The following is a 25,675-nucleotide window of genomic DNA, read 5'->3' on the forward strand; positions in this document are numbered from 1 at the left end:
TGCTGCTGTAATCAGTGCGGCTGTGCGCTGTATAATATTAATAGTAATTTTAATATCAGCTTTAATTGTGGCTTAATTGTGCAGCGACGCCGCGGCGCTAATAACTGTTTAATTACTGCAGGAATAGAGACTGAATTATACCGCTCACCTGAACACACCCATTAAACACATCTAACCAATTAAAACACACACACACACACCGTATCTACATACCACCTCAGATTACATAATCAATAATCATGTGAACTAAATCAATACAATATACACAATATCACACTGTAAACCTACTGTTACTGATTTTAATGTAAAATTGGATATTTCCAAACATTAATCAACTATTTTAATATACATTCAAACTGAGGTCTTTGAGTATACCTATACTGTATATAACCTATAGTTTAGAGTTTAGTCTGTTGGGAAACTATTTGCATTTTGGGTGTGTCCTCCAGTTTCTGACTCTCACCATCAGTGTGTAGTCATTCCCCCCCGGGCTCCCTTTAGTAAACTTGTAGATCATATTTTAAGATATCATATATTAATGTTAAATGTCTGGCTGTCACGCTGGGGATGAGACGGGAGGCAGATTTTTAAGCGGGTAAGAACAATACTTTAATAAATAACAAATAAACAAATAAACAAACGAGGGAATAACGAATAAATATATATACATAAACAAACAGGGAAAACCAACACAGAGCTAAGCTAAACAGAATAGAACAAAACAAGGTTAGGGAATATATACAGAGGATAAATACGTAAATATATACAAAATAAACAAAGAAACAAACAGGAAATAAACGTAACTAGAAATAACGTGACCGAATAAATAAACAAGAGCGAGTAAATAGAAAACAATGACGTGACGTGACAGACAACGGGGGGAGGTGCAAAGACCGACAGCAAACGTAGACTAACAAGTTCTATTTATACTAAACATGAAACAATGAACACCTGGGGAAACAAGTAACGAGGGGCGGAGCTACAAATTACACACACGTAATGGAAAAGTACAAGAGAAACACACTAGGAAACGGGGAAAACACAGGAAAACATAGCGAGGGCGTAACACTGGCCTCTATATTCACCTTTTCCAGGTTTACAGTGTGAATATTTATAAAATAAATATTAAGTAAATAAGTAAATAAGTAAAATAGAATTAGATACTTTATTGATCCTAGAAAGAAATTCTGGATATTTTTAATACGATATTCAGTATATTTATTTATATTCACAAGGATAAATCAAGTTAAATAGCAGATCAGATAACCTTTGGTTCTTCAAAATGAAGAACACATTCAATAGAAATGTAAGACGAAAACAGCATTTTCATTTATTTTGTTATATTTTATTTAATTTATTTAATTTATTTATTTATCTAAGTATAATTTTGGACAAATGAATTGGTATAGCAAAACTAAAAAAAAATAAATCAACTTTCCTTTTAGTTGTAATAACTTGATTTTTTAATTCATGCTAACTCAAGTTTTTATTACGCATTACTTAACTTTTTTAATGTAAAAATTTGAGGAAACCGGTCGCTTTAAAAAAGTTAAGTAATGGGGAATAAAAACTTGAGTTAGCATAACTTAGAACATCAATTTACTACAGCTAAAGGGGAAGTTGATTTATTTGTAAGGTAGCCCAGGGGGAATCACTACACACTGATGGTGAGTTGGTTCAACTCAAATATCTCAGTTTGAATAGTTCAGTATATGCTCACGAATGTTCAACTAACTCAAAATAGTTGAGTATTGTTTAGAAATATCCAATTTTATGTAAAACAGACTTAAATCATTTGAGTTTAAACAGCATCTGGGTTTACAGTGTGTATTTCCTGCTGCCGAGACAGAAACACACCAGAAATGTACCTGAACACACATCACTTCCAAACCACCACACCCATCAGTGTAGATATACAGTATTCATAAACTAGCTAATATATACCTTAGTGTAGTAACAGTAAAACTCACTGTCTGATTTTAGTAATTCCCTCACAGATACGAACATAAATTGACACAGAGGCTGTTTATACCTTTATAATGTTCTTTTTGGTTCTGCTACTGAGTTTGACCACCCTATAAGGACTTTGTTTGACTTCCTATTGTCAAGCGTCTCTTGCAAAAGTAAGATTTTGATTGGTCCTGCCTCTCATTTTGATCTTTTAATCATGCCAGGCCAGATTAAAATCTTTATCAGGCTGGTTTTGGCGCTCCAGGTCTAAAACTGACATATTTGACATTATTCTGAAAATCGTTATTATTCTATCCACTTTGTGTAGTATGTCACCACTGGCAGCAAACCAGTCTCAAAGCATGATGCGACCACCACCATGTTTAACAGCTAGTGCACTGTTCTTAGGGTTAAATGAGCTTACTACTGACCATAAAACATGCCTTGAGAATAAGTTTCTCAGCTGGAGCACTGTTCAAAAAGTATTCTACTCAACTATAAACCTACCAAGTCACCCAAACTGACAGATCCAGAAAGGAGAGCACTGATCAGAGAAGCAGCCAAGAGACCCATGATCACTCTGGAGGAGCTGCAGAGATCCACAGCTCAGGTGGATCAGGGGAATCTGTCCACATGATAGCTAGAAGTCCTGCAATCCACAAATCTGGCCTTTATTGAAGAGTGGAAATTACATTGCAAGCCACTGTACATTCACCGGAATGCTTTACACCATAGTTGGCCGAATCTTATTGGTATGGCACAGCATAACTGATGTTATCCACTGCGCCACACTAACTACGAGTGTAGAGCAGAATCTACAGGCCCAACTGCAGCAACATCATCTATGGCACATGTGTCAAACACAAGGCCCGCGGGCCAAATGTGGCCCGCCACGTCCTTTTATGTGGCCCGCGAGAGCTTGTAAGATCTTAGTGTCTATAATAAATGGATCAGAAGCGTGCTTTGACCAAAAACTACGTTTCCCACAATGCTTGTCGATTGTATTACCCGCGAAGTTACGGCTTACTGCCACTACACGGCAGTGTAGTCATTGATGTGGAAACCCTGCCGGAGGGAAGGTGTAACTTCGCGGGTGAAATGTTTATCCCATAATGTCCAGAAAAAGAGAAGCTGATTCAGACGGACGGCTGTGCTTCAAGGCGAAAGAATGGTATGCCTTTTGTGTTACGAAGAGTGTTACTGACCAAAATAAACGCTTTTTAGGAGAGATATAAGTTATGTGTAAATATTTATAAGACAATAGCTGACAAAATCTGTTTTAATGACGTTAATAAACATCACTGTGACAGCGCTATTCAGTTTCACCGCAGCGAAGGACGAAGACGTGAATCACTTATCTAACCAGCCTGTACTGATTTCTGCTCCAATAACCCTTTCAATAACCTCCAATAGCCTTTAATAGTCTTCAGTAGCCTTCAACAGTCTAACCTTGCAGCCGTGGTGTGTGCACTAAACTCCGTAGTTATAAACATTCTGAGGTTAGCAGCGCGCTAACTGACCTGTTTATAATGTAACGTTAATCCGAGCAGTGACTCCGTGACGCTGCTCTGAACTGCTGCTGTTAGCTGCTTGGGCTGAAAGATGAACTGTAGAGAGCTGTATTATCCGGTTAGTGGGGTTAAAACCTTTATTTCATACACAGAAGAACTTAAAATGTTTTAAAAACGCTCCAGACTGGCTGAGCTGAGCCTGTAGCCCGTGGCTGGGCTGTAGCTCTGACTCAGTGAAGACAGCGGGGGCTTGTGCTGCTGCTGCAGCTCCCACTAGTGGTTGGATGAGGAACTGCTAAATCTGAGGAAATGCTAAATCTGTCGCATGTTCTTAACAGCTCACAATTTTTGATTTTATATTTATTAAGCCTTATTTCAGTATCAAACGTTTTGATCAAAGTTAATATAACTTGTATTTTATGTCATTTCTATTCACTTGAATAGTTTGGTTCTTGATTGATGGAGTTTTTGGATTTCATAACATGACAAATTAAAAGGATTTATGTTAATAGAGCAACAAGCAAACATTTTTTCCATTTAGAGTTATTTAACATTAAAGAGTAATTACATTCATTTTATATTACATTTGGTTACATTTTATTACATTTATAAGTTACATCTGGCCCTCAGAGGACAGCCAATATGCCAATGTGGCCCTCGGCCAAAATGAGTTTGACACCCCTGATCTATGGGTTTAATGTTCTGCAAGATTCCTCCATTCCTCCTCAACTGTACATTATCTTGTTGTATCTTGTGTCCAGACTGCTTTATCCTTATATATATATATATATATATATATATATATATATATATATATATATATATATATATATATATATATATATATATTATTTTGTAGTTAATAAATGTTAATTGTTCTGTGTTTATGTTCACTGGAACGCTCTACACCATCATTGGCTCTACACCGTTGTTTGCGTTTCATCACCGTCGTCTTGCGGAGAGAGCGTGGCGTGAGAATGCCCACCATTATATATCATTCTGCTTTGTTTACAGCGTGCCCTCTTATTGGTTTCATTACTTTACAGCAGCTTTATTTACATTTTCATTTCCGACATTTATCTGACACTCTTATCCAGAGTGACTTACAAGGTTATTTCTATTGCAGAGGTGGATTAATGTAGTGTTAGGAGTCTTGCCCAAGGATTTGGTGCCTCCCCAAATGTACAACATCTTGTATCTTGTGTCCAGACTGCTTTATCTTTATATTTTCTCTTTTTATATTTACTGAACATAAATGTCTTTGTTTGCAGCGTGCTCTCTTATTGGACGAGCTCTTCTCTTGCAGGCCCAATGAACTTCAGCTCAGAGATTTATCAGCAGGATAATGCTCGTCCACACACAGCGAGGGTTTCATAACTTTACAGCAACTTCAGCTTCAACCTACGAGTGTAGAGCAGGATCTACAGGCCCAACTGCAGCAACATCATCTATGGGTTTAATGTTCAGCAGAATCCCGCCATGCCTCCCTAACTGTACATTATCTTGTTGTGTTGTGTGTCCAGACTGCTTTGTCTTCTTTATATTATTCTTTTTTTGTAGTTAATGAACGTTTATATATATATATATGTGTACGTTCACTGGAACGCTCTACACCATCGTTGGTGCTCTTTACTACCGTTGACACTTCACCACCATTGTCGTCTTGCCGAGAGAGCGTGGCGTGAGAATGCCCACCATTATATATTATTCTGCTTTGTTTACAGCGTGCCCTCTTATTGGTCGATCCCTCCTCTTGCCCGTGCGCCCGCTAGCATCCGCTCAGCGTTCTCTGCTATTGGCTGGCGCCGGTGACATTCTGCCCTGGCAAAGACGAACCCAAGGACATAGCGGCATAAGGTGGAGCGGCGCAGGAAGACAAAACCGGCGGGGGAGGACGGAGAGAGAGAAAAGAGAGAGAGAGAGAAAGAGAGCCTGGGCTCCTGTCGGTCGCCCTTTCTGCACCCATCTGTTGTTGGGATGGTGCAGGTGGAGGAGCTCTATTCACCCATCTCTGCATGAGTGTGTGTGTGTATAGGAGTGTGTTTAAGAGTGTGTGTGTGTGTGGAGAGGGGTGGGGTGTATTAGGGTGGGGGAGGGGGAGGACAGGAAGAAAGGGAAGGAGTGAGGGAGGGAGTGGCAAGGGGACGAGTGTGTGTAGAGAGAGAGAGAGAGAGAGAGAGAGAGAGGGAGAGTTGTGGGGGTGGATGGGTGGATGGATGGGTGGAGGGGGGGGGTGATTTCTCCTGAAGGGGATGATAATGGTCCAGCAGCTCCTTGCAATGGCTGGCATGTAGTGCCCTCCCTCCTCAATTAGCCAATCACAGGCCGGCTCCGGCTGGCAGAAGGACACATAAAAGAAGAACATTGCAGCAGAGGCACAGAAGGAGACAGCGAGGAGCTACAGGGAAATACACACACACACACACACTCGCATATATATATAAATATATATATATATATATATATTTACCCACATACACACACACACACACACACACACTTCCTCTCCATCTCGATCTCGCCAGAACCAGAACCTCCCCTGGACACACCCTACCGGGGATCACTGCTGCTTCTGTTTTTTTGGATTCAGAGCCGTCGCCCACGCCGTGCAGAGAGAAAACCTCCCTCATCATCACCACCATCATCATCATCATCATCTCTAACGCTGCTGCCGCCGCCGCCGCCGCCGCCACGAAGAAAACCCCCCTCCTTTATTCTTCTCCCTGCCTGAGGAAACCTACCGTCGCCCGGGCTGAGACCCCCTGACGAGATCACTCCTTTTTTTTCTTTTTTTTTCTTTTGGTTTGGGGACATTTTTGGACCGATCCCATTCAAAAAGACGCCCGAACCCAACGACTGATCCAGATCAAGATCCTGATCCTGATTCTGATCCAGATCCAGACAAGACCAGGCCAGAGCGCAGCGCAGTGCACGCACCCCCATACCGACAGAGAGCGAAGACCTGCAGATCGAAGGACAGGACCTAGACCACTATCTCATCTGAGCACGAGAATGGTTACTGTACGTATTCACTTTTCTTTTTCATCTTTTATTATAATTATTTATGCTCTAAAACACATATTCCTTCATATTTCACAAATTTCTGATGTATTGTCATTAGCATAGAATTAAAACACGAGATCTGAGATTTAAAATTTGAGATACACACACACACACACACACACACACATATTTACACCTCCTCCTCCTCTTCCTCACTCTTCTCCTCCTTCTTTTTCTTTTTTCTGCTGGGACATCTTCCTCTCTCCATATATACACATATATAAATATATACATATATATATACAGAACAAAAAAAATCTCTGAAAATTAAAAAAAACATGCATACTATATCTACATACTATAAAACGTAATATATATATTTAAATGTATAATAGTGTTCTAATCTGAAAACTAAAAAAAAAAAAATCTAATCTGGCTAATTTTGATAATTAAGCTTAATCCTTATAATCAGCTATTTAAAACAACACAAACACACACACACACCCCTCGTTATGCAGGATTATCTCACACACACACACACAGCCCACAGTGTGTAGCATCAGAATCAGCATCAGCCGGACCGCCGCCGCCGCCGTGCCCTCGGATAGATAGATCAGCTTGAGTAAACAAGATTAAGCAGCAGTGTGGGCATTAGTAACGTGATACAGAGGGATAAGGGAATGGAGGAATGGAGGGATGGAGGGATACAGGGATGGAGGGGTGCGCCACTGATGGAACGACAATCCAGTACAAGCCAGAATAAAGAGGTTTAATATGCTTTCATTATGTCTGTATACGTCTGAAAAACACAATACACAAAATTTATTAATAAATAACGTTAAAATACGATAAAAATGATCAATATTAAAGAGAATAAAGAGGCTGGATGAGAGGTTTGAGCCGGAGACGCGAGCAGGAGGAGAAGGGCGTTGGGGGCATTATTAAGGCCCATGGGGCGGTGGTGGTGATGGTGGTTGTAGTTATTAGGATGATGGTGAATGCTCGTTGTAGAGTAGTAAGGGTGGTTTGAGTGGTTGAGGTGGTTTATTGGGGCGGTTGGTCAGGTATCATTCATTCTCTACCAAACGAAATCTCCACGACGCTGTAGACGAACGTCTCAGACAAAAAGCTTTTAAAACAAACCCCAGAACAGAACAATGGCTGAGAGCCGAGCGAGCGAAAACACGGCGGAGCGAAAAAGGGTCGAGTCATTCGGAGACGAATGAGGGAGGAGGGGAGGAAGGGAGGGGGGGGGGGGCGTTATTACGCATCCATTGGTTTGGACTGAATCAGGGAAGAAGGCCGAGAAAAAAAAAAAAAAGAATAAATCCTCAGGGTCCCTCTGAACAAATGATCCGTGGAAAACGAGAAGAAAGAGAGAGAGAGAGAGAAAGGCATCGTTTTATTTCTTCCAGAGCGAAAAAATACCCTAAAATCTGAAGGATCTGAAAGAGAAATCGGTCGAGAGACATTGACTTCTATTAGAGAAAATAGAAAGAGAGAGAGAGAAAAAGAAAGGGAGAGAGAGAGAGAGAAATAGAGAGAGAGAGGCCCGAGAGATATCCTTCTCCTCTTTCTTTTTTTTATTTGGGCGTGGCTTCTGCGCTCAAAGCCATCCACGCCAAGCCAAGGAGATGATGAGGATGATGAGGATGATGGCACGCGCCACCTCAGTTAGCCTCCAGCTATAACGCAAACGTTGTTTATGTTTAAAATTGTTTATTAGAATTAATTTTAAATCAAAAACTTAAAGAAAATAAATGAGTGAATTGTGTAGTGCATTGGGCATAAACCCATTCAGACCTGAATTATGTTCCAAAAATATAAGAAAAAGCTTTAAAAAGTGCCTTAAAAAATGTATTTTAATTGGATGTTAATTGGAGTGTAATCGTCTCTAAGCACTAAAAACAATTCAAAAATGCATTTTTTTTTATTTCGTCCAATGCAGCATGCGAGCCTAATCTACTGTTTTTTTTAATTGGCTGATAAATGTCTAAAGGCCTCAATCTGTGTTAAATGCAAAAAAACACAAGAAATAAGAAAACAGATGTTGTCTATTGCAATTAATGCAGGGTTTAAAAGGGTTAAACCACATGTTTATTGTATTATATTACAGCAATATATTTTAGTATAAATATATATTTTTTTTAGAAATTAGCTAAACATGCTAGCTAATCACAAATCAAAGCTGCTAACGTTAAACAGCTACACAGATTAAAAACTAAACTAAAAGCTAAAGTCTGGATTAGAAGGGGGTCAGAGAGTCTGTTATATTATATATCTCATCTTATATATCATCCAGATCTAAAACAGAGTAAAAACAAGGTAAAAATAGAGTAAAAACAGCATAAAAACTGAGTAAAATCAGTGTAAAATCAGAGTTAAAACAGGGCCTGGCTGCCCTCTAGCTTAGCATAATGCCTGGGTCGCTAATGCTAAAGGAGAGCTAAACAAAGGCCATCTGCCTCTCTCTCTCTCTCTCTCTGTCTCTCTATCAGTCCTTCACTCTCTTTCTCTCTTTCACTATACACATATATATACACACACACATATATATATATAGATGAATTGATTATTGATCAGCACCCCTCAGGATTGGTGTAATATTAATGTTAGCGCTGCGCAGCTTCACCCCCGGGCCGGGTACCGCAGTGCCAGCGCACCGTACCGCAGTGTGGCAAATAAAAAGCGTTGAGTCAGATCACCTTCTGCACGCGCTTACACAACTCAAGGACAAGGACATAACCAGCGACACACACACACACACTGTACACACACTCTACACACACACTCTACACACACACTTCCTTTACACACACTCTATATATAATATAAACTCGGATCCATTCAAGCAGAAACGAGGAGGGGTTCAAATATGGAGATTGAAATACGGAAATAAATTAAATTTTGTTTAAAATACAAATTAAATACTATAATACTATAGTATACTATGGAAATATTATAATTAGAACTGACCTATATTATACTTTACATAACGATTTATGACTCAAAGTAGAACAAGTTTAAAAGATTATAAATTAAATGTATAAAATGTTGGTTTATAACAGAATTAAAATGAATAAAATTGGACACAATGAGAGACATAATGCAGAACATTGTTAAAAGAAAATAAATTACAAGACATTATAATTAAAAGAATATAGAATAAAGAAATGGAATCTAAGAATAAAAAAACAATACAATAAAAAATAAAGTATTAATAAGGTGTAAAGAAGAGTGAGTTAAACACAGTGGAAAGAGCTTTTTTTCAAAAGAGGTTATTATTAATAATAATAACATTAGCAATAATGTTATACATCTACTTTAACTCCTCCTAGTAGTAATAGTAGTAATATTGTCCTGATATAAATATAATTATTACTCTAAATGCAGTTAATATTACTGCAGTATACTCACAGTAGTATTATTATTAAATACTAGTACTACATTACGATACACAGCCTCATCATCAGGGTCATAAGAATAATGTTTATTAATTCATTATCTGATAAAAACAAAACAAAAATATAATGTATGTTAGGATATGAAGTATTTTAATATTTGAACACATTGTGAGATTGTTGTTATGAGCAGTAAAACAATAGGATTTTATAATGTTATTATGATGTATCAGAGTTTAGTTTGCTGGGTGGTAATAACAGCTTTATTACTATTGTTATAATTACTATTATTACTGTTATTTTGTTGATTATTGTGATGACGTTTGTTTGTTTTATTTGTAGTTGTTACAGAGTAACTGTGTTTGCTGGCTAGCAATAGTATTTTTAATTATTATGATTTTTATTAGAAGCATATATATATATATATATAGTGTATAGAGTGGGAAAATAGTATATACATAGGGTAGTAGGTGTCGTTTATAGTGTATATTAGGGTGTTAGGTGTCATGTATAGTGTATATATATATATATATATATATAGTGTTTATATATGGTGGTATATGTGTTATATAGTGTGTATAGGGTGTTGTGTGAGATATGTATGGTATACAGATGTGGTATATAGTGTAAATACTTGGAGTATATGCTGTATATAGTGTGGAATATGCTGTATATAGTGTATATAGGGTTGTAGGTGTGGTATATAGTATATATAGGATGTTAGATGTGCTATATAGTGTATATGGGGTGCTATAGGTGGTATCTAGTGTATATATAGTGGTATATGTAGTATATAATCAATATAGGGTGGTATACGTTGTATATAATGTATATAATGTATATAGGGTTGTATAAAGTGTATATATGGTGTTATGTGTGGTATCTAGTGTATGTAGGCTTGTAGATGTTGTATATAGTGTATATATAGGATGGTGGATGTTGTATATAGTGCATAAAGAGTGTTATATGTGGTGTATAGGGTATTTATATGGTGTTATATGTGGTGTATAGGGTATTTATGAGGTGTTATGTGGGTATTTGTGAGGTGGTATATGTGGTGTATAGGGTATTTATATGGTGTTATATGTGGTGTATAGGGTATTTATGAGGTGGTATATGTGGTGTATAGGGTATTTATATGGTGTTATATGTGGTGTATAGGGTATTTATGAGGTGGTATATGTGGTGTATAGGGTATTTATAAGGTGTTATATGTGGTGTATAGGGTATTTATGAGGTGGTATATGTGGTGTATAGGGTATTTATATGGTGTTATATGTGGTGTATAGGGTATTTATGAGGTGTTATATGTGGTGTATAGGGTATTTATAAGGTGTTATATGTGGTGTATAGGGTATTTATAAGGTGTTATATGTGGTGTATAGGGTATTTATGAGGTGGTATATGTGGTGTATAGGGTATTTATAAGGTGTTATATGTGGTGTATAGGGTATTTATATGGTGTTATATGAGGTGTATAGGGTATTTATAAGGTGTTATATGTGGTGTATAGGGTATTTATGAGGTGGTATATGTGGTGTATAGGGTATTTATATGGTGTTATATGTGGTGTATAGGGTATTTATGAGGTGTTATATGTGGTGTATAGGGTATTTATAAGGTGGTATATGTGGTGTATAGGGTATTTATATGGTGTTATATGTGGTGTATAGGGTATTTATAAGGTGGTATATGTTGTATATATGGTTTATATGGTGTTATTTGTGGTATATGTGGTATATAGCCGTGGTGTACGGGTGCAGGCAGCGGTGTTGGTGGCGGTGGTGGTGTCGGGTGCTGTTCATTGTTCCGGAGAGCCCCGCAGCCTCCGGCCTGGCTACACAAAGCTCTTGTGTGTAGATTAATATTCATAGCGCCGCGGCGGCAGCGGCCAGAGCGCGAGAGGAGGAGGAACGGGTGGCTCTTTTGTTTGCCTGTGTCAATACGTTTATTCAGCAAAAAGCCCTCAGAGCTCCCGGCCTCGCTCGATCAGCGCGAGAGGATAACGACGTAACCGCCGCACCGTACGCCCAGTTACACAGCTTTAATATGGAAATATATTAATCACACTGAAGCACCTAATGACCTGGCGTGGGAGATCTGAGGTTTTTGAAGTGTTTTAGTGATGGAGGATAAATAATCCCGTGTTCTGTGGTGAATAAAGGGAGGCAGGGTTTAGCCACGCCCTGTTTCAGCACTCTGGAGAGCACCAGAGTATTGCGTCCAATATTACCATCACAGTGTTTCTGTATATATATATTTTATATTTTTATTGAGTGATATTTTAATATTTATGGTGTTGCATTAAAGCTGCATTAAAGCCGATAAGGTTTAATATAAATATATTATTAATATATATTTTAAAATACATCCACATATATAAATAGTTCAATCACTTTTATCATGCATCATGCATAATTTTCATGCATTGCTGGTAAAAATAAAATAATGAAATGTTTCTATAGTAAGTAAAAGAGCAGTGGTTGTGTGTTGGTGACTCTGTGGTGACTCTGTGGGTTGCCGTGGCGACTCTGTGGTGTTGAGCTGGCGTTGTGATCCGGTAATCCGTGGTGAAAGTGTATCTAATGCCCTTTGTTTAGGATAATCCTGTAATCTGGGTTAGTGAGACGCCTTATTGCTCACGTCTCCGTCAGGAGGCCAGACAGACCTGAATATCTCAATACAGCTCACTTTATCTCAGGATATATCCTTATTTCTCAGTATATACCACTATATCTCAGGAAATCTCAGTAAATACCTTAATATGTCTTAGGATATTTCAGGATATAGAATATATCTGTTTATATCTGAGCATATTTCAGTGTTTATCTCAGTATATATCAGGATATCTTTGCTTATATCTTGGTATATATCGATATACTTCAGTATATCTTGGTATATCTAATTATATATAAGTATATCTGGGTATATATTGGTCTATTTTGGTATATCTCGATTTATCCTAGTATATCTGGGTATATATTAATATTTCTAGGTATATATTGCTATATGTGGGTATATATCTGGATAGATGTGGGTATATATTGGTATATCTGAGTATATGTGGGTATTTGTGGATATATGTTGGTATATATTGGTATATGTGGGTATATATTGGTATGTGTGTGTATATCTGGGTGTATATTGGTATATGTGGGTATATATCTGGATATATGTGTGTGTATATATTTGCATATATATCGTAAATCTGAGTATATTTGTGTATATATTGGTATATCTCAGTATTGCTGGGTATATGTTGGTATATATTGGTATAATATTGGATTATCTGGGTATATATCTGAAAAATGTGGGTGTATATTGGTATATCTGAGTATATGTGGGTATATATTGATATATGTGGATATATATTGGTATATGTGGGTATATTTCGTTGTAAATTAAGGCGTGGTGAGGCAGCGTGGTGTTTGGGGGGAGGGGGTGAGGCAGGATTGGGTCAGAAAGCAGAAAATGGCTTCCTCTGCGTGGCGTCGCCGGGGTCCTCGCGGGGCTCTGGTGGTGCGGTGGTGAAGCTGCAGGGTCTGACTGATCTACATTACAGCTGAACATCCCATAATCCCTGCTGTGATTTATATTTCCCCTCATATATCTCACACTGAACACTGAACTATAATTACTATATCAAATTAACCAACAACAAAACAACAATGGGCATCCAATTGTAATTGCATATGTTTATATATACATACTGATATATATTTATATATGTGCTTATGAGTTTCTGTTCATCATTAAATTCTGATACACCATAGAGGACAACTGCCAGATTCACATTATTAAAAAAACGGAAATGGTTATGGATATATACAGTATATACTGTATATATGTCCAGGTGTTTCCAGGTGTTTGTATTGTGTAACTGCAGAAGTAAGAGTATAGAGACAGGAGGACAGGGGACAGTAGTGTATGTATGGAGTGCATACAGTGCATATATGGTGTATATGGTGCGTATAGTGGCCCTATTATGGCCGTATACATTTTATATACTGTGTATAAGGTGTATATGGTGTGTATATGGTGCATATAGTGTGTATATACTTTATATATGGTGCACATAGTGTGCATATAGTGTGTATACAGTTAATATACGGTGAATATGGTGCACATAGTGTGTAAACAGTTTATATACGGTGCATATGGTGTGTATATATTGTGAATATAGTGTGCGTAAAGTGTGTATACAGTTAATATACGGTGAATATGGTGTATATATGGTGATTATATGGTGCGAACAGTGTGTATACAGTTTATTTTAGGGTATACAGGGTGTATGCAGTCTATATGGTGTGTATAGTGTGCATACAGTGTGTTTACAGTGTGTATAAGGTGTATATATTTTGTATATACACGTATATACACTGGCTGTGTATGTGTATATATATGCTGTGTATATATACTGTGCGTGTGATTGGTGGGGGTGATGGTGATGTAGGATATTAAATATTGAGGGAGAGCGCTCTCACTCCCACAAATAGAAAAGTACAGCCCGGGGGGGGCAGTCGGCTGTGGGCGTGGCAGTGGGCACTGGGGGGCAGTGCCATGTGTTGGTGTGTGTGTGGGTACCGTGGGGCGGGGCACTGGCATCACAGCGGCGTTACGGGTTCTGCTGGTCCTGCAGGCCTCAGCAACATCTCCTCCACCCGGACCTGACTGTAGCATCAATAAGAGAGAGAGACAGAGAGAGAGAGAGACAGAGAGAGAGAGAGACAGAGAGAGAGAGAGAGAGAGACAGAGAGAGAGAGACAGAGAGAGAGAGAGAGAGAGAGACAGAGAGAGAGAGAGAGACAGAGAGAGAGAGACAGAGAGAGAGAGAGAGAGAGAGAGAGAGAGAGAAAGAGAGAGAGAGACGGAGAGAGAGAGAGAGAGAGAGAGACCGACAGAGAGAGAGAGAGACAGACAGAGAGAGAGAGACAGGCGGATGGTGTTATATAAGGCTGTATGTTTGTCACTGGGGACGGGTGATCTGCCACAGGAAGCTGTACTTCAGTCTGAACTTTATTTACACACTTTTACACTTTCATCATCATAATAACTAGAAAAAGACCCAGATAAAACACAGAGAACTCTGTAACTATTAAAAGTAGAAGTTCTTTCTTTTCTTTAGAGAAATTACAGATGAAGTCAGAGAGCGGTGAGTACTGTTTCTACACCTTCAAATAAAGACTCTTAGAAACTGGAGACAAAAAAACTGCTACAGGAAGACGTCTGGCTGATGTGTAAGACGTGTAAGACTGGTGGAGGAGAACAAGATGCCAAGATGCATGAACAAAAAAAAACTATGATTAAAAACCAGGATTATTCCTCCAAATATTCAAAGTTTTTTGAACTCTTAAAACTTTATGAATATGAACTTGTTTTCTTTGCATTATTTGAGGTCTGAAAGCTCTGCATCTTTTTTGTTATTTCAGTCATTTCTCATTTTCTGTAAATAAATGCTCTAAATGAGAATATTTTTATTTGTAATTTGGGAGAAATGTTGTCTGTAGTTTATAGACAACATTTTTTACTCAAACATAAACCTATAAATAGCAAAATCAGAGAAACTGATTCAGAAACTGAAGTCTTTTCATTTTTTCCAGAGCTGTATATTTTAACAATATTTCAGATGAATTTGAATAATTATGTGATAAATATATATAAATAATGGGTAAAGTGATGATTTAGAGGGCAGTGGATGGTGTGCTGTGCCAGGCGGGCGGTTCTGCTCAGATCTGTGTTGGTAGTGTTTTATTTTTAGGCTGTAATAACTCTCTCGCGCCGCTCTCGCGTTCCCCCTGTCAGCCTGGATCTGCCTGAGATCTGCATTTTACCACAGTGGGCTAATTTCATTTACCCATAATGCACTGCGGTATCAGACTGACAGAGCCAGCAATCACATCCCTCCTGCATCCACCCTCACCTCTCACAAAACACACACATTACAGCTAATACACACACACACACACACACACACACACATTTGTTGGTTCTGCTGTTCTTTTGAGGACCTTTCATTGACATACATTATCAACTGAGACCTTATGAAATATCACCAGGCTTGTGAGGACATTATGCTTTATGAGGACCTAACAAATATACCAAAACCTGTACACACACACACACCCACACACTCTACACATATGTTTGTTCTGCTGTTCTTATGAGGACCCTCCATTGACATAATGATATATCATAACTGTATAGTTATTAATACTGTAGATAATTTTTAATACATCTAAACTAAAACCTCATCTTAATCTCAGTGAACCAAATAAAATCTTTTCACACTTTTAGATTTTCTCAAGTTTCAGCTTTTGTACAAAAAATGCTTAAAATTTGTTAGTATACCACAAAATATCCCCACAAACTGAGAAATGATGAATATCACCAGGCTTCTGAGGACATTATGCTTTCTGAGGACCTAACAAATATACCATACACACACACACACCCAAACAACACGTATATAAAGTACACTAACACACATATATGTTGGTTTTGCTGTTCTTGTGAGGACCCTTGATTAACATTAAAAAAGGACCAAAAAAGGGTCCTCAGAAACTGATAAATTATGAAATATCAGCAGGCTTGTGAAGACATTGTGCATTATGAGGACCTAACAAATATATCAAAACCTGTACACACACACAAACACATATATACAGTACACGCACACAAACAAACATATATACAGTACACTCACACACACACGTATGTTGGTTTTGCTGTTCTTGTGAAATATTACCATGTTTGTGAGGACATTATGCTTTATGAGGACCTCATATATACAAATATACCAAAACCTGTACACACACACACACATATATATATATATATATAAATACAATACACTCACACACACATATGTTGGTTTTGCTGTTCTTGTGTGGACCCTACACTGACAGGATCACAAAAAGGTCCTCACAAAATAATAAATTATGAAATATCACCACGCTTTTGAGGACCTCACAAATACACCAAAACCTGAACACACACATACACATATATACACTCACACACACAAACACCTAAAATAGACCTAGTATACACAGTATAGACACATTAGACACACACACTCACACACACAAAAACACACACACACACACACACACACACACACTCCCGCCGCTAAAAGTCAAGATGCCAGCCGATAGCAACAGTTGTCAGGCTGCAGTTACCTGGGCAACCCGTCTGGTTAGAGGTAAAGCTGGAGTCAGGAGTGGATGGGGGGATCAGACGATGAAGAACAAAAGAACAAAACAGGCCACGCCCACAGTGGGCGGAGTCCGGGCTGGAATCAGAAGTGCTGAGTGCTGGAGTTAAACAGGCCAATCGATACTGAGACTGAATCCAGATTCTGCAGGAGATTCATCTGAACAGCTGACTGAGAGAAAACAGAGAAAACAGAGAAAACAGAGAGATCCATTAGAATAGATTTACTGTTAAAATCAAAATAAATAGAAAAAAAGAAAGAAAACCTTCTCATCCTTCAATAGAATCAATGTAAATAGATTTAGCTCAAAGTAATTTTGTAGCATTTCTATTGGTCAATTTGTCATAAAGTTCTGATATAATATAAATAATCACTGCCAGATTTACATAAAGAAAAAGCTAAAATCAGTAAAAAATGAGAACAAGGTTTATTGTGTGATATTGATGATGTACAAACCTAGTAAAAACCTAAAGATTGCCTACCAATACATACAATAATGTATTTTAATATATATATATATATATATACTACTGGTCAAAAGATTTACAACACCCTTATTTTTTCCCCTTAGCACAAAATCCATTGTACTAAATTTTACAGTAAACTACCAGGACCTATAAGGAAAACAAATCAACTTCAAACTGAAAAAAAAATACATTTTTGCAGGAAGACAACTGACTGACTGAGCCTATATATAAACTACACTACACAATAACTGAATAATGTCCCAAAATAACAACTTAGTACCTCAAAACGAATAGTATCTCAAAATAAACAAAGAACTGTCTTAAAATAACGATATTGTGTCACAAAATAAACTAAACTGTCTCAAAATAACAAAAGTGTCTCAAATTAACGAAAGTGTTTTAAAATAAAGAAAAACTCTCAATATAGAGACTTTGTGTTTCAAAATAACGATTTAGTGTCTCAAAATAATGAAAAACTGTTTGAAAATAGCGACTTTGAGTCTAAAGATAACAACTTAGTGTCTCAAAACAACAAAACAATATCTCATAATAACAAAAGGGGTTCAAAATAAAGAAAAATGGTCAAAATAACAATCTGGTGTCTCAAAATAACAAACATTGTTTCAAAATAATGAAAAACTGTCTCAAAAGAACAAAAGTCACGACTTGTGTCTCCAAAATAACGACTCAGTCGTGTCTGTAAACACCGTCTGTTTTGTTTGCGTGAGAGTGGGGGAAACGCAGAAGGTCAGCGTGTGCCGCGTTTGCGTGTTGATGGCAGAGATGATGGTGAGAAAAGATCAGAGATGCATCATTAATTAGGAGTGTGATCTTCTCGTTCCACCCCTGGGGTTATTCTGAGAAAAGCCTGATCTCCAGTCAGTGACTCTGACTAACGCTCTTACGCACATCCTAATAATAATAATAATACGCTAATACCACAGTCCCCACATCGTCATAAATACCAGAAACAATAAACACACACACAGAGTAATAGTGAATATTCCTCAGAGTGAACCACTGAACTACACCTGAGACCCAAATACACTAAACCCAGAGCACTTTACACCATTAATAAAGAAGGAAGAAGGAAATATACAATATATTCATATATCTGTTTCTATAATCTGCCAAAATACAAACTACTGTTCAGAGTTTGATTTTTGAATGCAATTAAATCAATGAGCAACGTTTCTACAGCAAAATCTAATGGAATGTAGTGTCTTCTCTGTAGAGTAGAGACAGTTACTCCAACAAAAGCAGGATAAACTCTTTTAATACCTTTAATTTCAGTAAAACGAGCAGGTGTCCCAATACTAAAACACTGTAAAACGAGTGATGTAGAGCAATAGAAGAGAAAAACAGCTGAAAAGAGGGAAACCAACATACATCTGCTCTGTGTGAATCCCCCATAGGCCAAATTAAGCAACATGCTGTACTACACACACACACACACACACACACACACACACACACACACACACACACACACACACACACACACACTCTCAGAGTAATGGTGAACATCTACTGCACGTCAACAAGCTCTGCTCTCAAAATCAGAACCTCAAAACTACAAAATCTAAAAAAATAATACTTATTTTAACAAAGAAAAACAGATATTTTGCTAATTTCACTTTCTACAGTCTACAATTTTGTAAATTCACATATATCCCCAATTTTGTACATTTTTTTAATATAGTTGTTGCGAAGATACCCTGAAAGATTGTAATATGAAGTAGTTTGTCTCAAAAGTAAAATTCCCACTGTTCTCATTCCCCATTACACAATATTATCTACAGTAATCTACAGATTATATCTGCACAGTAATATTTATTATATGGTAAAAATCTCTATTCATATGATATTTTATGTGGTACACTACAATATCTCCAAATAGATGTTAATACTCATTTTGTTGCATTAGAGTATTCCTGAAATTACATATTTTTTATTCAATGCTTTGTCTTATCCGTATGAAAACTGTAAAATATACTGTAAAAAAAAAGCATTTTTAACAGTGCAGTCTGGTGTTATTTGAGTTTGTCATTATTTGGTGAAATGGGGACACTTCCATCAGCTTCCATCAGTCAGAATCTGCACTGCTGATGTAATTATGGTTGAGTCTGATTGAGAGAACATGGGGGAGGGAGGGAAAGAGGGAGAGAAAGAGAGAGAGAGAGAGAGAGAGAGAGAGAGAGAGTAACATCTGCAGAGCCCGGGGGGAGAGAGACAGAGACAGACTGGACAAAAGACTGAAGGAGAGGAGAGTGGACGGAGGGACGAGAACAAAAAAATCATTTTTACAAATCCTTACTACCAACTAAAAATACTGTGTTTTTACATGTCCTTGGATTGGATATTAAAGTATTCATTTGGGTCCAAAAATCAAAATAAGAAATGGATTTTCACAGTGTTCTCAGAGTGAAGCCCTATCTGGTCGGGATTCGTTTTTTTTTTTATCCTCTGTGATTTTATTCCTGTCCAGAACGATCATGTAGGCGTTTTATTTCTCAGACGTCCTCTGAGAAAATTACAGGCTGAATTATCTACTGTTTTTCTCTGAACTCCGTGCTCCTCCGGTAATTTTAGTCCCGTCCGGATGCACATCTCTGAGTTTCGTCTCCTCGCCTTTAATAAAATAGATATTTGTCCACTGCTGCGCACCGTAATTACACTTTGGGCGCGCCACGGTTTCCACGGAGATCCACGTAAAAAACACAACAACGAGTGGAAATGGAGGAGCTACTGAACGCTGTGATGTCATGTGACCGAGAAAAAATCCTAAAAACTCACTGATCCTCCTGTTTTTATAATTGTAGTCCGGATGCAGGAGTTTTATCACTAAAGATGTACAAAATGTGAGTCAAAAATCTGATAAAGAGAGCTGGAATATTCTGTGTTAAAAAAACCAGAAGTGACGTGAACTGACTGACTGATGTTCACTGGATTCAAGCTGAGCACAAAGGGCAGAACACTGTAGACTAAAGCGTTAATAATCATACATATATGTATAATATCACACACAGCAAAATTGGTTGCACTTACTATAGTGTTAAAATAACAAAAGTTGATATTTTAAGTGTAATTTAACACTGTAGGAAGTTATATATATATATATGACTCTCATGAGTGTTAACACTGACGTAAACTCTTTAAAAAAAAATTTATTGTTTTTAGTTTGTTTCAATACATTTTTGTATATTTTCTGAACTCAAAATTCAAAACTATATACAATATATACTATATGAGTTTCTATAAAAAAAACATTATGAAATGTGAGCTATACTACAGATAAATTTTTTTGATCAAAAACTGCCAAAAAAAAGCAGTGGTTCTCCAATAATACAATAATTCTTGTGTGGAGACCCTTATCCACCACCCAACCCAACACCAAGAGACGAGATGAATAACACTCCACCAGTGGAACCACAACTAAAATCCATTTACTTACAAACTAACTGTGATTTTAACACTAGATTTTACTGTGTATAAATTATTTAAATGAATAAAACCCATCATTCAGTGAGTAATCAGACCCGTATCTCCGTTTCCTCTGCAGATAATCAGCACCATGGAAACTCAGGTGTCCAACGGTCCGAGCGGAACCAGCATGCCTAACGGCCCGGTGATCAGCACCAACGGCGCTACCGACGACAGCAAGACCAACCTGATCGTCAACTACCTGCCCCAGAACATGACCCAGGAGGAGTTCAAGAGCCTGTTCGGCAGCATCGGAGAAATCGAGTCCTGCAAACTCGTCAGAGACAAGATAACAGGTGATCATCACATTCTAAACGATGATTTATATTATTATTTATTATTTTCCTACATAGTAAATGAAAAGGAACTCATAATGAATCATGTAGAAACTTAAAAACAGTGTTAATCAAACCAAAATACTCTGTGAAGTATTTAGATGCTCTTATCTGGGGAGCTGTTTGTTAACTTGCAGTTTCTGAGAGTGGTCCTGATGAGTGCCACTTCCATCATCAACGTTTTTCAATGGTCGATTTCGTGCCTGCACTTGAGGATACTTTCTTAAAATATTGTTTTTTTCTTTATTTAGTTGAGTAGTTGTTTCTTCTCATAATCTGGATTCGAACATTACTCAAATATTCACTATTCACTGTATACCTGTAACTCTACCTCTTCACTACTTTACTTTAACTGATGCTCTCAAACACTTTATTAAGAGACAAGAAATTTAAGTAATTAACTCTTGACGAGTTCAGCACAGCTGTTAACTGAAAGCCTGAATTCCAGGAGACTCTACCTCATAAAACTGACCGAGAAAATCCAGCAGATTTTAATATAATAAAAAAACACTTAATTTAGGGTACTGGTACTGTATATCTGTGATAAATATATAAACATTGTTTTAGAATTATGTCACTGTCACAAAAACCTTAAATCGCTAAAAAGCTCATTTAAACTATAAGAAGACATCTTTCATTCAATGTCAATGATAAAAGTAATTTTAAAGCATTCCTATTGGTCCATTCATTATCAAATTCTGATACAACATAACGAGTAACTTTCAGATTTACTCTATATCTCTGATAAAGAGGCACTAGATAAACAGATAATACCCACTTTCTAAAAAGGGTACATCATTTAACTTGTAAAAATATAACATATTTTGTCTAAATCATAACAATAAATAATTGCAACATTTAATGCTGGCTTAACTAGCGTTAACTGATAATTAGTTGAGAAATTATTTACATAACGATGTTTATTACAATCGTAATAAAGCATTGTTAATTAATGTACCCTTGTTATAAAATGTTACCAAATAATTTTTAATAAAAAGGCATTTTGGAGCCTTTCTATTGGTCCATTCATCAACAAATTCTGATACAATGTGAATATTAACTGAGAGGAAATGTTTTCACTGAATAATGACTATATATATATATAAAGGAGATACAGGGTTTGTGTGTGTGATATTATGGGGTATTTTTTGCGTGTGTGCGTGTTGCTATGGTAACTGAGGCTGAATATTTGGGTTATTCTGCAGGTCAGAGTTTGGGTTACGGGTTCGTAAACTACGTTGATCCCAACGACGCCGACAAGGCCATCAACACCCTCAACGGCCTCAAACTGCAGACCAAAACCATCAAGGTACGAGCACCAATCACAGCACACACAGGGGGAGAGGGGGGCGGGGCCGGCGGGGGGTCGGGAACAATAGGAGCGGGAGCGAGGGGCCGGGGGGCGGGGCAGAGGTCAGAAAGCAGGGTCTGTGCTGCACTGATTGTGATGGAAATGTAATTAGGGGGTTCAGTGCAGGGCAGGGGGCGGGGCTGAGGGGGGCAGGGGGCGGGGCAGGTGGGGAGGGGGCGGGGCAGTGGGGGGTCTGTTGCAGAGAGTCCCATCTGCCTCCAATCTTGGCTAATTAGGACCTTCTTTGTCCCGACAACTCAGCTGGGGACAAAGGGGGCGGGACCAGACTGGGGTTTAGAGACAGAGGAGATTAAAAGGCCGGACAGGTGACCTCACCTGATCACCTGACCACCTGACCACACAACATCAAAGCATCAAACATCAAAGATTATAACAAATATCCTGAAATAAACTGAACAATGTGCTGAATTTCACATATATACTATCATCAGAATTCACTTTATTATTTTTAGTAGTATTTTATATTAATTTCAGTCAGTTAACAGATTTATATTCTAATTATGACAAATAATCTTTTACACTGAAGCAAATCCTAAATAAAAACTGTGTAAATAAGCATAAGAACAGTCATAATACAGTTCATATCAGTTATACATCATATACATATTAGAAGCATTGCTTTTATCATTTTATATGAATTTCAGTCACATTTATAGCTTGATTATGCTAAATAATCATAGAAACATTGTTATTTGTACAGCAATTTTTGCACTATTTTTATTATATAATATAATATAATCTGTAGAAATGTGCTATACATCATATTAGTATTACTAGGAGCATTGTTTTTATAATTCTATATAAACTTCAGTCACATTATCAACATTTTTCGTGATCATACAAATGATTTATATTATTTTTTATCCAGCAATCCAGATTTGTCCAGCAATTCTGACACTATTTTTATTATTCTATATTATAATATAGCGTATCATTCTGTAAAATTAAAAAAAGTATTTTTAGAAGCATTATTTTTATATCATTATAAAAGTTATTTTAGTCACATTTACAGTCTGATTATACTATATAAATCATAGAAACATCCTTATTTATATTAGTTTACAAGACTTTTGTCATATATTTCCTAAAATATATATATATATATATATATATTATTAATATCATTGTTTCTATCCCTAAAATAATTATTATTAAAATTAAAATAGCATCATTTTATTAGTCGTTACATCAAATTTGAAATCACAAAAGGATAAATAAACACAAAATAACAAATAAAAGAGTAAAACGAGTATTATTTTGAATAATGTTTGACTTTTTAAGTTTTATACATCAGTCAGAATTAGAATTAGAATTCACAACTAAATTTCAGTAATCCTTTACTGTCACTATTATCAATCTTTCAATACACAGCTAATATCATAATATCATAATCAGCTCTTTCTCCAGCAGCCTGTCTCACCCCCCTGCCCGTCTGTCTCACCCCCCCTGCCCCTGGCATCCATCACTCGTGTGCCGGAAGCCTCCAAATCCTTAAACTGAGCAAATGTCATATTTTACATGTCAATAAGGCATTGTTAGAGAGAGAGTGAGGGGGGGGGGGGGTAGGGGCAGGAGGGGGTGGGTGGGGCAGTAAAGGGGCAGTAGGGGGGCGGTAGGGGGACAGAATGCCAGAGACAGGATTAGAGGCCATATGGGCTTCAGGCACCATCTGCAGTGTGGGAGAGACAGAGAGAGGGTTAATTATAGGGCAGAACCCAGTATTCTAATACAGCACCCGGCCCCGCCCCCCAGCCGGCCCACCGCCCAATCACAGCCCTCCACTCACCCACTCAGCAATAATGCCCCCCCCTCCACCCCCATAACACAGCTGCTTAGTCATTCTCACACACACACACACACACACACACACACACCCCAACCATCCACACAAAGAGCTAACACCATTCAAACACACACCCCAATTAGCCTTTAGCATTTTACAGCACATTACAGGACCACAGAGAGACCAGGCTAATATACCACTATACTCTAATGCACAGAATATATACTCTAAAATAAAGAGTGAAAAAAAAAAATATATATATATATATATTTATCTTATCAGCAACTTTATTACTGCAGACTCCTTCAACCCTTAATCATCTGAGCTAAAGGCTAAAGCTGCTGTTTCCATGTGGGTCAGCCAGACGTCTTCCTGGAGCAGTTTTCTTTTAAAGGTGTAGGAAACAGTACTCACCGCTCTAAAGAAAAGCTTTAAACGTTTAATAGTGGTAGAAACGTTTACATGATTTTAGTGGCATAGTCAGTAGGAATGTTTAAATGATATTTGTGGTGTAGGCGGCGAAAATGTTTATAGGATATTTATGGATTAATCATTAGCAGAAAGGAATGATTGCAAGATCTTTGAAGCATGGTCAGCAGGATTGTTTAAGGGATCTTTATGAAACAATTGGCTTAAATGTTTAAGGGATCTTTGTGGCAATTGGCAAGAACATTTAAGAGATCTTTATGGAAGAATCGGTAGAAATTATATAGTTATGTTTATGGCATAACCGGAATGACCGTTTAAGAGATCTTTGTATTATAACTGGCTTAAATGTTTAAGGGATTTTTATGGCATAATCGGCAAGAAGGTTTAGGATATCTTTATTGCCTAATCGGCAGAAACATTTGTGAGATATTTGTGGCATAATCAGCAGAAATGTTTAAGGGCATAATCAGCAGGAACCTTTGTGAGATCTTTATGAAACCATCGGCAGAAATGTCTAGGGGATCTTTATGGAATAATCAGCAGGAACATTTAACAGATCTTTATGAAACCGTTGTGAGAAATGTTTAAAGGATTTTTGGATCATAATTGGCAAAAAGGTTTATGAAATCTTTGTGGCAAAATGAACAGGAACGTTTAAGGGATCTTTGTGAAACTGTCTGCAGAAACGTTTAAGGGGGTCTTTGTATCATAATCGACAAAAAACGATT

The 25,675-nt window shown here is 37.4% G+C and overlaps 1 protein-coding gene and 1 long non-coding RNA gene across 8 annotated transcripts in view; both read left to right on the plus strand.

Annotated features, from left to right (window-relative positions):
• The first annotated feature begins 5,745 nt into the window (after window positions 1–5,745).
• elavl3 (ELAV like neuron-specific RNA binding protein 3) overlaps window positions 5,746–25,675 on the plus strand; it is a 31,646-nt gene continuing 11,716 nt past the window's right edge. For 2 of the 7 annotated variants that reach the window (XM_049475664.1, XM_049475666.1), the window contains exons 1-3: window positions 5,746–6,482; window positions 21,108–21,324; window positions 22,569–22,672. In XM_049475664.1, coding sequence (XP_049331621.1) covers window positions 6,474–6,482; window positions 21,108–21,324; window positions 22,569–22,672 — 330 coding nt within the window. In that variant the 5' untranslated portion in view covers window positions 5,746–6,473. The remainder of the gene's footprint in view (window positions 6,483–21,107; window positions 21,325–22,568; window positions 22,673–25,675) is intronic. The other 5 variants (XM_049475663.1, XM_049475665.1, XM_049475667.1 and 2 more) reach the window with 3 other exon arrangements.
• Window positions 10,913–13,486, plus strand: LOC125799289 (uncharacterized). The gene is made up of 3 exons (XR_007438152.1): window positions 10,913–11,274; window positions 11,339–11,454; window positions 11,487–13,486. It is a non-coding gene; the product is annotated as an uncharacterized LOC125799289 (long non-coding RNA).

This window comes from Astyanax mexicanus, chromosome 3, assembly GCF_023375975.1.
Source record: "Astyanax mexicanus isolate ESR-SI-001 chromosome 3, AstMex3_surface, whole genome shotgun sequence".
Lineage (NCBI taxonomy): Eukaryota > Metazoa > Chordata > Actinopteri > Characiformes > Acestrorhamphidae > Astyanax > Astyanax mexicanus.